The following is a 17,715-nucleotide window of genomic DNA, read 5'->3' on the forward strand; positions in this document are numbered from 1 at the left end:
ATTAAGAAACTGAGGAGGGAGGAGAGCACGGAAGGAGGGGCCTACGGGTGGAAGGAGAGGCCAAATCTTCAGAGGCTTAGAGCGTCTGCTAAGGAACAGAAAACGAAGTAAAATTTGCTGGATGGGGGCCAGGGCTCCGGGCCTAGTGAGCAGCCGGCAGGCAGGAGGGCGTGGATTCCCTTTACTTCGATCGGTACGTGACGTGCAAATTATATGTAAATGAGCCCGTTTGAGTTAACAACAGAGTTACCGTAATTGCAATTAGTGGCTTTTCCCTCTCCCCTATTCCACACAACTCCCTTAGTAAATCAGGCCGTGGAATAGACGCTGGGGCGCGGCGGGGATAGGAGAAAAATAGGGCGGGCAGAGAAGATAGTCACCGTCACTATCGTTCTCCTATTCACCTTAAAGGACTATGCCAAGAAGGCACCCCTTCTCGCTTTGGGAATGGCGCGGTTCAACCGCGTCAATCTGTCGCGGTTAGCGGAGCGGCTAGAGGCTGCGGTTCTGCCTCCGAGGTCATCAGCTGCCTGGACAGCGTTTGTCCTCCAGCCTCCAGACGTCGATCCTCCAGAAAGGGGCTGGACAGGGCCAGGTTGAGAGAGGTGAGTGAAATGATAAAGGCTTGGAGGGTATAATCTCTCCTTCCAAACGAAACAAAACCGTATAAAACTAAACAGAAACACGCCCCGCAGATGGACCACGCCACCAAAAAGTATTGGTTTTGTGTATTTGTCAGCATTGATTGGGATCCTTCTCCCTCAGAACCTCTTTCCCAACCGTCAATAAGCCCTTACTTAATATTCTACATTAAGGCCAGATCTTGGATGCCATCTTTCCTTGGGATGACTTATTTGACCTCTTTGAACGTCAGTTCTATGTCTGCAGAGTTGATCCAGGAATATTAACACTTTGCAAAATTCTATGAGAATTAAGAGAGTAGAGATTACTACTATAGTAGCCTATTACTATTATTGGGACAATAATACAGGATAGATGATGAAAGAAAAGAGGGTCACTGCTTCAGTGTTGAATTGGGAGGCAGAATAAAAGAATAGCTTGAAAATACCTATGTAAAACATGAAATATGTACAAAAGTAGAGCAAATGGGGTACCTGATTGCTGAAGGAACATAGTTAATGTGGAAGGCCCAGCCACTCAGTATATGGAGAAAGAATGAATGGAAGGCTTCTCAAAATATTGTGAGCCAGGTCTTAGAAGAGATATTGGATATGATCCATCAAAGCAAAAAAGAGAGAACATTCTGAAGGGTAAAAAATTATATGTTGAAGAATGGAAATGGTAATTTGCTTAAATCACGAGGAAAGGGCAAGACGATAAGCTAGTTTAAAACAGGAGTACAGTAATAAAACATGAGGAGAGAAAGAGGCTGAGTGCCAAAGATAGTTTAAATTTGTCAACACTAGTGGAGTGGGGAATCACCAGTCCACCTGTCAGGCCCCTCAGCTCTTGGTTAGCTCCCAGTCAGCTGTCAGGCAAGTATCAAGAGGTGATGACCCTGCTTTAGCCTAAAGTTAAAATGTCACACATCCATCCCTTCCAGGGAAAGGGTTCCAAAGGGCCAGAAGTCTTTTTGAAACATTGTAAAAAGAGATGTGACAGCCTTACTTTTTATAGTAGGAAGTGTATTTTCCAGTGACAAAAGATTTCAGGAATATTTCTGATCAAACCTTCTTTCTTCTCCTTTTCTTATTGAAGTATAGTTGATACACATTATTATATTGGCTTCAAGCATATAACATAGTGATTTGACAGTTATCTGTGTCATAAAAAGTTGGGATAGAACCAGAAGGATGATCTAGGCAAAGGAGTAGATCTACTGAGGAACCATACATGTGACAAACACTTAAGATAAATACATAATGAAGTAATTCCCCTGGTTAGTATGAGTGAATGTGTCATCTGGTTTGATTTCTAAAGAAAGCTGATACTTGTCCATAAAAATTACAGTTTGAAAAAACTGGATCAAATAAATGTTGTTATATGGACCCCATTAAGTGTAGTTACTATCTCATTCCAACTTTAGTAACTTTTTATAGCTATAGGCAGTTATAAGTGCTTTATTAACCAAATGAGACCCTGTTCTACACACGTACACACACACCCCAGTATCAAGTAGAGTTTGTTTCAAGTTTTCTGTTTGTAGTTTTAAGAGCTCATGTGTAAATTTCTTTCCATGTTTATGACTTTGTCTTTCTGACTTCTGTGTTTTTAAAGGATTTATCTTTGTATTCTAGCTGTATCCTTAGTTTCTATGATGGGTGTTGGTGGTGGGAATTATATTTGTTGATATATATATGTTGAACAGACTGAATGCAGAAACAGGTATGAGAATCAAGTCAGGCATTAAAGAGTTTTCCAAAAATGTAAAATAGAATTGTCTCACTGATTTTTTTTGGGAAAATAGAGTTAGTTTTCATAAGTAAATTAATAAATTAAAAATATTTAAAATATTTTGACCATATTTTCTTCCCCTTTTAGTTTTCAGTCTCCCTGTCAAGTTTTAAAACTGAATGCTATTTTTACTATATTAAATTTGGAAGTATAGTATATATATAATAGTCTTTAAAATTCTTCACCACACTGAACCTATTTTTCTAAAATTCTCTTCTGATAGAAAAATACCTGTATGTTAAGTCCCAGGAAGCTGCTGCAGGTACACATGGTTGCACATGGATGACATGTGACCCAGTGGGAATCCATACTATCCTGTGGGCGGCATGTGAAGCCTCTTGCATGGGAATGTATGCATGCATGTGGCACCTCGAGGAATGGGGAAAAAGGAAAGTACCAACGGGGTCAGTTAATGTCATTTATTTATCATATTTAATTTCCTAAAAGTAGGGAAAGAAGTTGGCTTATTCATCAACAGTTGGTAAAGCTAGTGGACCCAGGTCATAATACAACTCCAGTTATATAGGAAACACTCCTGTGGTTAAAGAAGATACAAAGTGATTTTTTTCCCTGAACCTTAGATGTTATGGGCTTTCTTCCAGAGAAAGGCTAGCAGTTACTGCTTGAGCCCCTACTCTGCATGAATATAAACATTACCTCATTTATTCCTCATTACAACCCTGTGAAAGAGATTTTTATCCCATTTTATGGAAACTGAGCTTTCAGAATGGTTGTCATTGTTTTTCAAAATTGTTTTACTTCAACCCACAATAAATACATTTTATATCATGACTACCTGAAGAACACATAGACATGTCTTCACTGAAATGTTTCATAAAATGGTAGTTACCCCTTACTATGTGCAATGTACAGGGATATTTTCTGTTTCGCTTCTTTAAAAGCTGCATTCTGCTAAATCAGTTTCACAATCCACTAAGGGGTTGCAATTTACAGTTTGAAAAAATTGGATCAAATAAATGTTCTGTGTTATATGGAAAGTAGTAAAGCTAATATGTGACCTGAGTTCATGCTCTTTCCAGTGAACAAATGCCTCCTTATGGACATTTAAGAAATACTGCATTATGTATATGTTGTTTTAACTTTCTCTTGTGGGATAGAGCCAGAAGGATGATCTAGGCAAAGGAGTAGATCTACTAGGAACCATACATGTGACAAACACTTAAGATAAATACATAATGAAGTAATTCCCCTGGTTAGTATGAGTGAATGTGTCATCTGCTTTAATTTCTAAAGAAAGCTGATTCTTGTCCATAAAAATAAGTTCATTTATTTGAGGTCACAGACTAGACATGTAGTTTGTCTTGGTTAAATAGCGAAAGATTATCTCAAATTTTAGTACATTATAAATTATCTTTAAGATAGGGCTAAAATGAAAAAAGACAACACTATGGGGGAAATGGGAGTGGGGAATAGAGTTTTTAGGAGAGAATAAGGAATGGTAAGAGAACAAGCAGTGGGCAGTCCCCCAAATTTTAATTTGGCCCATCATCTAGTAAACTGAAGACTGCTTGAACTACAGAAGAATAACTTGTTTTATGTTAGTTTTTAAAATTGGCTACTTAAAAGCCCCTTAATTGTGTAAATCTCAAAAATCATCCTATGGTCTGAGCTCCCAGAGTGCATGGATACATCACCATTCATGGTGAGAACAGTATTTCCTTTGAAGCTTCTATCTTTCCATCACCAGTGGTTTTATTTTTCCATGTACCTGTCACCTCTCTCAGCAGCGACAGGTCCAGTCCCTCATCTCCTCCCACATGGATAACAGCTGCTTCCTTTTGATTTCAGTTCCTCTGTCCTCTCTTGCAAACTTCATACCTTTCAATCAGTAGGTAACTATAATAGTTGTGTGTTCTTCTGGTTTATTTCTTATTATTGTTCATACACATCCCTTCTGCTTGACAGGTTTCTTTGCTGGGTTGTACTGCCACGCCTTTATTCACATTCCATATCCCTAACCCCCTGCTTTTCCTGGAATACCTTCTTCTTTTTCACCTATCTAAACTCTACTTACCTAAAGACTTAACTCAAGCCTACCCTTTCCATGTAGCCCTACCAAATTACTCAGCCCAAAGTGGTCTCTGAATTTACAGCTCTTGTGCAGTAGAATCAGTATCATGATTTAGTTCTTTTTACCACATCTTATTCTGTCCTTGCTTTATGAGTTAGACATGTCCAGCTAACTTCTAACTCGTCTTTACTGGGAAGTCATTTCTGATCTCTGTCTGACATACTCTGTTCCTCTGGGCTCCTATAGCTCTGTTTACTGCAAACATTAACTCATGCTGTGCTGTGAACATTATTGACTTGAAGACAGATCCTAAGTCAACTAGCTTCTAACAAGTGCCTACTACTTAAAAAACAAGAAGGAAAATATCAAAACTACAGTAATGGGTTCCTAATTCTGGCAGCATGGATAACACAAGAACTCTCCCATTACAATACAACTAGATCCTGGGTAAATTAGCAATGTTTAGCATATTGCTGGGCTAATTAGAAAGTAAGAGAACTCACTAAAGGAAGAAACAATAACATTAAGCTGACACCTATATGAAGAAGAACATGCAGTAGAAAACCAGGTTTGCCCTGTGGACAAATGCCAGTATTAGTATTCTGAACAGAGGATAAACCTTGAGTCTAATCAAGGGAGGGAAGAAAACTTGGGACTCATTAATTACACTGGGACTCTTGAAGGGGCTAACACAGGTCCAGGAGCACTGCTCCTGGTAGAAGCAAATGCAAATCTTCTCTGGAGGAAATTACCTCCAACTTAGACACTCTGGATTCCCACAGAATAAGTTTTAACAAAATATGAGCTGAAATATCCAAAATACACAATATATAAGGAAACAAATTACCATGGGCAAGATTCAGTGAAAACAACAAAACAAGATTTAGACATCCAAGGTTACAGAATATACAGTAACAATCCCAACAAATTTTAAAGACTTGGTATCACAAAGACTACATCTCTGAGCACAAATGATTAAGCTGAAAATGAATTATCAAAGAGAAATTTTAAAAAATCCATAAATTTGGAAAAACGTAATTTATAAATTTAAAAAGTCACAAAGGTAATTTAAATATCCTTGGAATTAAATAATTAAAATATTTACAACAGAAAAACTTGGGGAATATAGAAAAGCAAGTCCTTGAAAACTTAACAATAGAAAACTTGAAAATTAATAGGTGTTAAAGTTCAGATGTTATACAAGAACATGAAATTATAGTTGGCCCTTACACAACAAATTTGAACTATGCAGGTCCACTTAATGCATGGAATATTTTAATAAATACATTGAAAAATGTTTTGGAAATTTGTGACTTATTTTCTCTAGCTTACTTTATTGTACAACATATAGTACATATAATGTACAAAGTATGTGTTGCTTACCTGTTTATGTTATCAGTAAGACTTCAGGCTAACAGTAGGCTATTGGTAGTTAAGTTTGGGGAGTCAGAGTTATACACAGATTATCAACTGTGCTGGGGGTCAGCACCCTTAGCCCCCACATTGTTCAGGGGTCAACTGTAAATCTAAAGAAAGCGGATGGAACTACTGTATTTAAAATTCATAATTAATGAAATGGAAAAAAATTACTTAAGGGAGATCAACAAAGCCTAGTGTGGTAGCTGAAAGTAGACATGTAAAATAACACATTTCTCGTGCAATTGACTAAGGGTAAAAAGAAGGCACAAATAAACAGTAGGCATGAAAAGGGAGATATGACTACAAGCAGGGAGAGGCAAAAGAAGGAAATAGAAGAAATTTCATTTCTTAAAAACTAAATGAAATGCACAAAATTCTAGGAAAACACTTTACCTAAATTGACTCAAGAAGAAATAGCCCAAATAGCCTATAATTAAAGAAACTCAATCAATGGTTAAAATATTTCTCACAAAGGAACACCAGGCTCAGATGGCCTAACAGGTTTTACCAGACTTCCAAGGGACAGTTCATTTCAATATGATGAAAACTCTTTCACAGAATAAGAGGCATCAGTCCCCAACTTAAGATGTACGGACCAAAAGATCCATCCTAGAAGCCTTTTTAGATATCTTACTAAAAACAAAGACACTAACATGAATGAGAATGTTCATAGAAGCATTGTTTGCAGGAGCAAAAAATTAGAACTAACCAAATGTCCATTAATGGGTGAATGAGTAAGTAACTTGTGGTTTATGCACTTAGTGGAATATTATACACATGAAAATGAAGAATCATAGCTGTCTACAACATGGACGAATCTTTGAAATAATGTTAAGTGAAAAAAACTGTGGGGGACTATTAGAGCATAAAATTTTTTTAAAGCTAAAAAGCAAAACTGAACATCCTATATATAAACATAAAATTAAGAACAGTGGTTACCTCTAGGGGATAGGACAGGGGAGGAACACAAGAAATTCAATGGTATTTCTGTTTTAATGTGTGAGGTGATGGGTCATAGGTACTTATTTAATTAGTATGCTTCTTCATAATTTATTCATGTTAAATACATTCCTTATAGATATCAAATATTACACAGTATCGCTTTAAAAAATTTGCTGTGGTGGAAACAAATGAAATGAAGTCTCCCTGGAAGAAAATCTGTATTTCTTGGGAAGAACCATGGTTTCCTGACAGAAGCTACCCTATGCAGAAGACAAGTGAATCCTCAATAAATACTGATTGGTTTACTACTTTTCCCAAGGATACACCTGGAGGGTCTGGATTCCCTTCCTGCTGGTGCTTCCTGATATGCAGGGCTACCTCCTTCCATATGCCTATCCTGAAATCCATAATCCTGGCTAAGTCCTGACACATGTATGACAAGAGACTGACACCTGGTGGATACAGAATGAATTTAACAAAATGACTAGGAAGTAAATCACTTGGTGAAAATGACAGTAGGGTTGGGGATAGCAAAGCAGGAATGGGGAGAAAGCTAAAACTGGGAAACAGGAAAAAGAATAATCTCCATCTCTGAGATGTAGGTGAAAAAAAAAAAGGGATTGTCACCTAAATGAAACTAAAGATTTAGTCCCTAAAGGAGAATGACTTCCCTCTCATTCTTTATGGGACTGAAACAAGAGGAATGCAGTTATAGCTCTACTAAGGAAAACAGAAGACTATGAGGGAAAAAGGAAGCAGGTAAAGCTGATTTTAACCTAGCAAGCTAAAACCAAATGTACTTTATACTAGTGACGAGGGGTCAGGTATGTGACTGAGGAGGCTCATCCCACCCTTTTCCCCAAAAGTGAAGTCCATAATGTAGAATAAGCAAAAGAGCAACACACCATTCTCCTGGCCACAGTGACAAGTTAGGGGTGAGCATGTGACCCAGGCTGGCCTCAGAGTTAATCTTAGGGCTTTTGCTAGGGTTCCTGGCACAAAGATGCCTTCTCTTTACGGTTGGACATAAATGAGGAAGCATGTAAACACCCAGGAGTGCTAACAGCCACAAGGCAACCCAGGCTTCAGACGACCTTAGGGAAGGCAGAGGCTAGGGGACAGGGGAGGATCAACCAGGTATTTAGAAACATGCTGAGCCATGATCACCTTTACCTGGTGCCAGTGCTACCTCTGGGCTTACCACTTACATGAGCCAATAAATCTTTAAGCCAGTTTGAGTAGTTTCTATTGATTTAAAGCCGAAAAATACCTAAGTTTTATGTTCTTCATACTTACTCCATCTCTACCTTCCCACAGGATAGCACAGGGAGCCAGGTAAGGAAGCCACTACAGATTTATTAGTGACTCTAAATCCAAGAGTATCGAGCTGGAAAGGTCAGAGGCAGGAACCAGGCAGTACGTAAGACAGGGTGCCTTAGATAACCATATAAAAGAGAATGAATTCTCTTAGGAAAAGAGCCAAATGAGAAGCAAGTGCAGAGAAGGGCCTCTACAAGGCAGACAGGTAGAGTTCACACATGGATATAAACACTCTTCTTCATAAACCTACCATGGGGGTGTTGCTTTGGGGTCTTAACCCTCATGGGACAAGGAATTTTGAAGCACATGCCCCTTTGAGTCTTTATTACCCTGTGCTGTAGTGTCTACCTCTCCCTTTACCAAAGGAAGATCCTCCTTCTGGCTTCTGCTACCCTTGATGACACACACTTTTGGGGTGGCAAGAGGAATTTTACTTTCTGCTTCTTTGGCATGTCGGAAACTGGGGCCCCTACCTCCCCTGGCAACAGCATCAACTTCCTGACCTTGGGCAAGTACCATCCCCTTCTCGGCCTCTCTCACTGCCTCTGGCCTCTCTGGCCCTCCAGCTGAGTTGCTTTCCCCTCCAGAGGCCCGTGACTCCCGTGGTAACCTTGAGGATTGGGCAGAGTCTGTGGCAGCTGCTGTCCTGTCAGGAGTAGAATTCCTCTCCCTACTTCCACCTGATTTTTTCCGAGGGCGCCCCCGTTTCCTTTTGGCATCACTTCTGGTATCCTCTGTATGCTGCTTTGCTGCTTTAGCTGGTAGGTCCTGCCCAGTGGCCTCTCTCACAGGAACTTCGGCTGTCCTCTTGACACCTTTGTCATAGGGTCCCAGGTCCCGACCTGTGCCCACTTCTCTGTTCTCTGTGCCCCAAGACTGAGTGAACCCCCCAGGTGCAGCTTTCCCAGGCCCAGGCAAAGCAGGAACAGTTGGTAAGATCATGTTAATGATGGGCACAGCTGCCTGGGGCCCCCCAGCCCCACTGGGCAGGGGCAGCGTAGCCACTTTCAGAGCACCTGAAGAAAGCTTGGGGGCCAGGATGGGCGGAGAGACTCGGATTGGTGGAATAAGTGAGCAAGGGGCCCGGGGGAGGAGCAGAGGCAGCCGGGCCACTAGGGCATTAACTTGCGGGTTATTAGCTGCTGGGGCCAGGCTCTCCACTACACTCTTCTTCCGCTCTCCACGTGCTGTAGGGCCAGCCCCAGCCCTGGGTTCCAGCTCCTTAGAAGGCTAAAAAGTAAAGAGAGGAATACAGTACATTGGAAGACTGGACATTGGAGGAAACATAGGCACAGGAGGTGAACACGTATAGGACTCACCAGGGGAATGGCATACTAAACTCAGCCCAGGACTGCAAAGTTGGGGGCATCAACTTCCTTACCTGGGCTGGTCTCTCTGATTTCTTATGGGCTCCACCCTCTAGGTTCTCTACACCATTCTTGGATTTTGATGACCGTTCTTGAGGGGCATGTTCATCTTCCTCTGCAGAGGTGCCAGAAAAGGTAATAAGGTTGGGTGAAGAGACAGAATGGAGTGACCCAATTCTGATTGACTGGTAGAAGCAGGGGAAAGAAGATGGTCTAAGGCATGTCCTAGAAGGGTCTCTCTAGCAATGGAGGGCAAGCCCAAGGTGTTCATCCTAGCATATAGGAGGGCTTTTGATATTGAAAGTGGCTGAGGACTTCTCAGGACATGAGACAGGGTCCACCCACCAGCAAGCCCCATGGCCTTGAGCACATGGGCATGTGCAGACCGGGCAGAGATGAGATGCTGCTGTAGCAGGAAGCGGGCGACCTCAACGATGGAACTGAAGGATCGTTTCAGGATTCGTTCTGCCCAATCACAGGTCAGGGCACAGGCTGCCTCGACCAGTTCATCCCGAGGGGCTGGGGTTACTTCTGGCCCCATTTCTGGCTGCAGTGGGGAAGGACATGTCTAATCACATTCCAAACTACAGGATCCTTGGCCCCTGTTGGACACCAATACTGACTATGGTAAGCCCAGACTTGGACAGGAGTAGCCTCTATCACCTGACCCTAGAAAGCCAGAAATGTCTTCACCTCTGCCTCAGTCGTAGGGTAGGTACAAGGGCATATGCTATAAAGCTAGGAGCTAGAATGGCGTAGGCTGTGTTAACCCTCAAACCATGTCCCAAAGACCTCTGCCTTCTCCCTCGGAGAGAAGAGTGCAACTAGAGGGCTGTTTGTTACTTACACTCTCAGAGCCCTTTAGGTCAGGTCCAGGCAAGGGTGGCATAGATACCAAGGTCTTCCTTCGTATGCCACTGTAGCAATATCTGATTCAAGTTAAAGAGTAGCCAACATGTGAGGGTCTCCAAGCCCCTTGGGAAGTTTCGGCTGTTTCCAACCCTGGCTCTCCACATCCTAAGTTTCCCTCCCCAGGTCGTCCAGCCCCAACCTCTCCATTCAAGGATACTTGGACTGGCCCCGGCCACCTAGCCTTCGGGCTTTGATGTCAGGGAAAATTTCTCTGATGATCTTGCCAAAGTTAGCTGTGCTGAGTGGGCGACAACAGGCGAGGCTCTCACAGTACTTCCTGAGTGGGTGGGGGGCAGAGTTGGAAGACACTCAGTGGAGGAGGTCATTGATGGGTTCAGAGGCTCCCGGGGATTAAGCTTGGGAAACCCTTTAAAAAGTCAGGCTCTTTCAAGGTAGGGAGCTCTCCAGGGGTGAAGGGGCAGTCCTGTGCCTACTGTCCCTCCACTCAACCCCATCCACCCACCGATAGGCATCATAAACACTTTGCTTTGGCAGACAGGTATCAGTATGCTCTTCTAGGTGGTTGCGGATCCACCTGTAGGCATACATGTACTCCTCATTGCTGAGTGTACTTGGCTCTGAGCTGTAAGAGAAGTAGAAAGGACAGGCATTACTAAGATCCTAACAGTTGTCCTGGTATTATCCAGCCTACTACAGTATTGCTGGACCAAATCACCAGAATCCTCCTGTCCCTGGTAAAACATGACAGAACAAGGACTTTTCTTCTTGATCAGAGACAGCTGTTATGAGTAATCCTATTCACATGCCCCTTCCCAGCAGGCCATTTTTTAGGAGTCAAAATCTCTCACACCGAAAACTCTAGCACCAAACCTACCTTTTGTCTCCAGTACTGGGCCCTGAGGGTAGCTGAAGGTAGAGATACAGCTTGTCGTTGTCTGAGAATTTCTGCACATCTTGCTGAAGTAGGAACAGAGGCGGGAGAAATAATAAAGCCAAGAAGAAACTAAGGCAGGGCCCTCTGATCCTTACAGAAATGTCTAGCTGACTTAGCAACTGTCAGATTGAAAAAGGACCTTGAAATGATTTGAGGTTGGGTGCTCACTGTGTCTGAGGAGCCCTTGTGGACCATAGTGGCTGGGGGATCTGTGGGGATCGGCTCTGGTTTTATTTCTGCTGGGCTACATGGGAGGTCGCAGAGATGAAATGAGATGTTCAAGGTTAAATTGGTAGCAAATTGCAAAGTCAATTATCTTCTGACAGGGTAGACAACACTGCCTCTCCCCCATAAGCCTTTCATGTACCCATTATCCTCATTATCCTGATCCCCTACCAATTGCATCTCTTAATTGCCCTCTTCCCCAAAACACTTACCAGGATTCCCTCTACTTTGTTCTGCACGGCCTTGCTGTGGACAAGAGGAGAAAGCTGGAGGTCATACACCAGATTATCCCCCATCCCTGTGTCTGATTGCTAGGGAGAAGAGGGCTGAAATGCCTATCAGGTGTTCACAACTGCTACCATGATGAAGAGTCTCCCCCTGGTCAGATGCACTTGCACAGGGAGCAGCAGCTCATCTACAGAGGAAGTGAAACGCTGCAAGGATCTCTACCCAGGTCTGGAACAATATTTAGAGGTGATGGTGAGTACTTACGAAATGGTACCTTGGAGCCTCTGCAGGAGGGTGGTAGGTTCCCCCGCCTCAGCACTACCTGAGGGGGCCCTCCCCCCAGTCTTGGGGCTCTTAGCATCAGGTTCATCTTCTGCCATCGTGGCATGAGGGTTAGAGTTGAGAGGAGACAGGACTCGAAGACTTAACTTCCCTTCCTCGGGAGGACCCAGAGCACTCATCTCTCTACCCAGAAAAACAGAGAAACAGAAAGCAAGCCTCTGAATTTCCCTCGTGGCCTTTTTCTCACCACTTGCCTTCTCCAAAAACTAGAAATCATCCCATTTCTTCTCCAGGCCCATATATACCCAAAAAGATCTTTGCCATCTCTATTCTATCTGCCCCACTTTTCTGCAGTCTCCTAAATGTGAAAAACTGTAAAGGAAGAGATAGGGCGACTGGGAATTCACGTTAGAAATAAATTTGCATTTCTGCCTCTGACCCCATACTGCCCTCTTCCCCTGAAGAAACGATAATCACCATAAAACAGTTTTCTAATTCTCTAATATACTCCTCACCATTGAATTTGCCTGGGAAGTCAAAGGATACGAACATATCCTGCCCTTCCAGGCTTGGAAAAAGCTGGGCCCAAGTTCTCATTACTTAACCTCGAAACGGCTCTCCATCCCCCCGCCCCCGCGCTGCTTCCCTCCTCTCGTCGCCGGCCCCTACGTCATCTCCCTCTACATCCCATCCTCATGTGCGCCCCCGCCTCCCTCCCTTCCTCCTCTATTCAATCCCTGGTTGCTGCAGAGTAGGGGGTCCTGGGTTACGGTACTCTTGGGCTAGGTGTAAAAAAACCCGGTTGGAGGAACGGGGTCCCAGATTCGGGTACGTGCACATGGGTGAAGAAGCTGTTGAAAATAAGGCCAAATATTTTTCTGCTCTCCTCCCAGCTCACAGTGTCCCCTCCCTACCTTTAAACAGTCGCCTTCCAACACAAGTAACAATAAAGGTACGGGAGAAAGAGAAACTACCGCGTAGGCACCTTCACTCCAGCCCAGCCCTACGGTCGGGCCCAGAAGGCTAGTGCGTTGCTTTATTTTCTTTTTTCTGAGTGGCTGGGACAGCCCCGATCTGCCTAGATACTCGGACGGCCTGCTTTATCATTGGTCGTTGCTGCTACGGAGGCAGAAGGCGCCGGGCACCCACTGGCGGCAGCTAAAGTCTGCCTAGTAACAGGATCTGATTGGTCAGTAGAGGAGGGAAAATCCAAAATTGGTCTTATTTGAGTCAAGAGGGGAAGTCCGGTTTAGGTTTCGGTTGAAACGGGGGTGGGTTGAGAGGGCCGTTCCCAAAAGGTTCTTCTCTTAAAGGGACCGCAGGACAAAAGATCCGGCCCCGGGCTCCCTTTGGAGCTTTCTTTTCAAAATTTGCCCTCTCCTTCCGTGTTTCAGGTTTGCCTTCGGTCGTCAGAGCTAATGGAGGAAAAGATTCAATGGATGATGAATAACTAGAAAATGATGAGTAGTGTTAGCATGAGATCCGCCATCTTAACACCATCTCCATTTTGTGAAGAACGGAAATTTCCCGCCTGAGCTCAAGCCAGGAGACTATCCTGCTTGGCCCCTATCAACCCGACTTAAAAAGTTACCTCCATAGCAACCTCTAGCAACAGCTATCAAGCCGGCTTCAAAAGTTACATTCTTAGTTAAGGTTTTAGATTAGGAAAGAAAATACAGGAGGCAGGCTCGACAACACTGGAGATAAACGTGCAGAGGGTGTCTCCAGCAAAGGGCTGAAGTCCCCTCTGTTTACAGGCTGGGGTAGATATATAGGGCACAGGGAGGAGATATTTTGGGAGGCAGAAAATTTTGCTGTTACTGTTGCTAGGGAAGGAGCTTTTACAGCTGGGTTGATAATTGCTGCTAGGGTTGCTAGGGAGGTAACTTTTGAAGTCAGGTTGATAGGGGCCGAGCAGGATATTCTCCTGGCTTGAGCTCAGGCAGGAGTTTGCCATCTTCACAAAAATGGAGACAGTGTTAAAGATGGGGAATCTCATGCTAACATTCCTACCATTTTGTCATGGTCTTAAAGAAGGGAGGAAGGGCTGCTTCCTGTTGTGTGGGGGTGCAGTCTGGGTTGGAAGGGCCAAGTAGGTTTTTGAGGAGCTGGTGTCAGTGGTGTTGGAGCAGCAGGATGCTGGTGACATGCTTTTGTGTGGTTGTCTGGATGAATGAATCTAGGCATTAGGACAAAAATTTTGTTAATAGATTTAGGATACAGGGGCCAAAGGTTATGAGGAGGTAATCATTATGATGGGTATACAACCCATGGGACCTATTTTATGAGATCGGACCAGGGCTCCCAAGAGCTTTTGCTATCACCTGTGCAGTCTGATGGCTTCATCTCAAGAGTTTCTGTACAGTGCCCTGTACAGTGCTGACTGATTGATGTAGAAACAGAATTCTTCTTGGAGAAAGAGGCAGAGGCCTCCTTTTTCAGCAGTAAGGAGGTCTAGCCCTAGTCTGTTCTGAAGGATGACTCTAGGTAGGGAGTCAAGCTGGGTTTGGAAGGCTGAGATACTGTGTGCCATTTGGTCTAGGGCTTTTGTGTGTTCTTGGGAGAATTTCTGAAAGTAGAAAGCTGATGTGGTTACTCTTGCGACTCTGGCGCCTAGGACTGCAGAGATGCTTAGACCTGTGAGAAATGGGATGAGATGCAATGGCTCGTTTGGACTAAACAGCTGATGAGGAGCTGGACTGAAGGAGCGTAATGGTGATTGTGTGGTTACTGGGCATGATGTCTGTCTGGGGGATTTGCTCTATTAAGGTACAAATTCCGGTCCAATTGGCTGGGAGGCAGCAATAGAAGTGTAAGATAAATTCTAACTGAAATAAGCAGGTAACGAGAGGCAAAAAAGGCCAGGCAGTTTATTTGAGCACAATCCTGGGTGAGGTTCACCAGTCTGCACAAATGCAGGCTGGAGAAGTCGCGCCCAGCAGGGCAGGCAGTGAGTTTTTAAAAAACGTAGGGGGAGGCAGAGCATAGATTTACAGCGGCACGAGGATTGGCTAGCCCAAGGCACATTTTTCAGGTTGGGAGGGGGCAGCAGCCAGGGACTTTGGCACGTCATCAGTGTCCGACGTGCTCACCCCTCCCTCCCGTGCCTCCAGCCTTACAAGGAGGAGGAGCAGCAAAAAAAGGGCAGCTCCTGGGTGCTGAGACAGAACTCAAATTTTAGTGAGGCTAGCCAGGAAAACGAGGAAGGACTGTCATAGTTTGGTTTCTCTGTTCCTCAGGTGGAAGGCCAACTAGGAAGGGGGCTATTATATATCCAGTGGGGGAAGGATTTAAGTTTGGCTGCAGTAGGGGTGGTAAGGATGACTTGATATAGACCTTTCCACTTGGGTTTTAAAGGGGAGGGGGAGTTAGTAACCCATATCCAATCCTTGGGTTGGAGGAGTGGGGAGTCTTGAGTTGGGATGGGTTTTGGAATGGCTGATTCAGTGTATTGTTGAGGGTCTGTCTTCTAGGGTGGGCAAATGCAAGTAAGCCTCAAGGAGATGGAGAAGTGGGAGATACCCCATGTGCAAGCGGCCACAAACAGTGGACAGGATTTTTTTTTTGCTCTTGGGGGAGGATGAGCTTGTCATCACGGAGGAACCATCCGTTTCTCCTGGGGGTATTTGTCTGGGTAAACTGTTGTATTTCTTTGTCAGAGTATAAGGGGGAAAAGGAGGGGAAGATGGGGAGAAGGGATTATGTTTGGATATCTTGATGGGTGGTGGTGTTGATGGACTGGTTAGAGATTATATTTGTAGCTCTCTTAGCTGTTGATTCAGCGAGGGCATTACCAATTGAGATGGGTCTGCTGACCCTTGGTGTCCTTTGCAGTGGATGACAGCTGACTTTTGGGGTAGCTGTGCGGCTTTGAGCAGTTTATGGATCAGTTTTCCATTAATGATGGGGGATCCTTGAATGGTGAGGAATCCTTGTTCTTGCCATATTAGAGCATGGGAATGGAATGTATGGACTGCAGGTTTGGAGTCAGTGTATATGTTAATTTGCTTGTTTTGGGCTAGGGTCAGTGCTCTAATTAAGATGACTAATTCAGCTTATTGAGATGTGGTGTGGGGGGCTAGGGAGTCTAATTCAGCAATCCAGTTTAGAGTGACAGTGGCATATCCTGCTCTAGGACAAGGGTATTTAAAGAAACTGCTGTCAATAAACCAAGGAAGGGGCTGTGGGTATTGGGGTTTTGGAAATATGGGAAGAGGTAATAGGAGATAATCTAGGAGGTCAAGGTAAGAATGGGGATTATCAGCTGAGGGATCACCCGGAGGGGGCAGGAGGGTGGCTGGATTGAGGGCTTTACAGTGTTGGAAGGAGATGAGAGGGTTTTCTACACAGAGGGTTTGAATCTGTTGCAGGTGGGAGAGAGAGAAAGATAAGAGAGAGCAGTGGCTGGTGAGCTCTTGGAGGCCGTGTGAAGAAAGGATGGTGAGTGTTGATAAAGTGTGAATTTGTGAGCTTCAGGGGCTAGAAGGGTGGTGGCTCCCAGTAACTTCAGGCATGAGTGATCCTTGTATTGCCGTGTCTAGTTGTTCAGAGAGATGCGCTATTGCTTGGGGGATGTTGCCATAGGTTTGGCAGAGGCATCCTAAGGCTAGGTCTTGTGTGGCAGTGAGAAGGAGAAAGGGTCTGGTGGGATCAGGGGTCCTAGGGCCAGTGCTTGGAAGAGGTCCTCCTTTATTTTTGTAAAATAAGAAGTGAAGGGGAGGATTGGGTCTGGGCATCTGGCAGGGTTTCCTTTAGCAGCTTCATATAGGGGTTTGGCTAGAAAGCTGAAGTTGGGGTCCCAGAGGCAGAAATAGCTCGCTAACCTGAGAAAGGAAAGGAGGTCTCTTTGGTTTTGTGGAATGGGGAGTTCTTATATTAGCCTTTTCTGGGCAGTGGGGATAGCTTGGGACTGGGGGTGTTAGGGTTGGTCCTAAATAAATGACTTTGGACTGGCCTATGGGCTTTATCAGGGGAGACTTTGGTATCCTCAGTCATGGAGAAAATTCAGGAGCTGAGTGGTATGGAGAAGCAGATCATGTATGTATTGCAGGAGACTGCTGGGGAGGAAAAATCCTGTGACAGGGCTTGTCCAAAAAAGGTGGGGGCTGTCTCTAAACCCTTGAAGTAAGACTGTCCCTGTAATTTGGGAGGATGTGTTTGTGTCAGGATCGGTTCAGGTAAATGCAAACAGCTTCTGGCAGGAGGTTTTGAGAGGAATGGTGAAAAAGGCATCTTTGAGGTCAAGGACAGAAAAATGCGTGATGGTTGGGGGAATATGGGATAAAAGGGTGTAAGGGTTGGGGATTATTGGATGGATGGGGATAACAGCTTGATTGAAGAGGTGCATATCTTGAACTGGGCAGAAATAGCCATTAAGTATTTTTACAGCTAAGATGGGGGGTGTTGTGAGGGGAGTGGGTGGGCTTGAGAATATTGCCTTGGAAGAGTTGAGAGATGATAGGTTTGAGTCCCTTTAGCCCTTTGAGGGGTTTAGTGGGAACTGTGACTGTGTAATGAAGGAGGTTGGGTCTCAGAGGTGAATGACAATTGGGTTGTGATGAGAAGCTATAAGGGGTGTGAGGTGTCCCATACAGCAGGGTTTATGTGGAGCAGGAAGGTAGTTAGAGGGAGAGGGCTAGAGGGCAAGGGAAGTTGTGTCTGGATGGTGCAGGAGAATA

The 17,715-nt window shown here is 44.3% G+C and overlaps 2 protein-coding genes and 1 long non-coding RNA gene across 8 annotated transcripts in view; 1 reads left to right on the top strand and 2 right to left on the bottom strand.

Annotated features, from left to right (window-relative positions):
• The window catches only part of PI4KB (phosphatidylinositol 4-kinase beta), a 34,719-nt gene extending 34,176 nt beyond the window's left edge, over window positions 1-543 (bottom strand). For all 4 annotated transcript variants that reach the window (XM_057500734.1, XM_057500732.1, XM_057500733.1 and 1 more), the window contains exon 1: window positions 405-543. The gene's annotated coding sequence lies outside the window, so the exon portion shown is untranslated. The remainder of the gene's footprint in view (window positions 1-404) is intronic.
• LOC118922424 (uncharacterized) lies at window positions 7-7,129 on the top strand. The gene is made up of 3 exons (XR_008997123.1): window positions 7-193; window positions 412-605; window positions 6,945-7,129. It is a non-coding gene; the product is annotated as an uncharacterized LOC118922424 (long non-coding RNA).
• Window positions 2,821-13,139, bottom strand: RFX5 (regulatory factor X5). 3 transcript variants are annotated; one of them, XM_036905145.2, is made up of 12 exons: window positions 12,952-13,139; window positions 12,020-12,220; window positions 11,740-11,773; window positions 11,442-11,546; window positions 11,243-11,325; window positions 10,871-10,990; window positions 10,565-10,684; window positions 10,343-10,424; window positions 9,841-10,042; window positions 9,510-9,610; window positions 8,379-9,358; window positions 2,821-5,973 (listed from the first exon to the last, which is right to left on the bottom strand). In XM_036905145.2, exons 2-11 carry the CDS (start codon window positions 12,214-12,216, stop codon window positions 8,402-8,404), a joined length of 2,001 nt encoding a protein of 666 aa, XP_036761040.2. In that variant the 5' UTR covers window positions 12,217-12,220; window positions 12,952-13,139; the 3' UTR covers window positions 2,821-5,973; window positions 8,379-8,401. The 3 variants fall into 3 exon arrangements, with proteins under 3 accessions (XP_036761040.2, XP_036761039.2, XP_036761042.2); XM_036905144.2 differs by having other exon boundaries at window positions 2,821-9,358; window positions 12,952-13,136; XM_036905147.2 differs by lacking the exon at window positions 11,442-11,546 and having other exon boundaries at window positions 2,821-9,358; window positions 12,952-13,132.
• Between the last annotated feature and the right edge of the window lie 4,576 nt (window positions 13,140-17,715).

Source organism: Manis pentadactyla, chromosome 4, assembly GCF_030020395.1.
Source record: "Manis pentadactyla isolate mManPen7 chromosome 4, mManPen7.hap1, whole genome shotgun sequence".
NCBI classification, from domain to species: domain Eukaryota; kingdom Metazoa; phylum Chordata; class Mammalia; order Pholidota; family Manidae; genus Manis; species Manis pentadactyla.

Bases quoted from the DNA above. Each gene is read 5' to 3' on its own strand.
- RFX5 (XM_036905145.2), bottom strand. From the start codon at position 12,216: ATGAGTGCTCTGGGTCCTCCCGAGGAAGGGAAGTTAAGTCTTCGAGTC. The intron at 10,991-11,242 runs GTAGGTTTGGTG...CTTCTCTTACAG, and splicing joins CCCAGTACTGGAGACAAAAG to CTCAGAGCCAAGTACACTCA. The intron at 10,685-10,870 runs GTGGGTGGATGG...CCACCCACTCAG, and splicing joins AGTGTTTATGATGCCTATCG to GAAGTACTGTGAGAGCCTCG.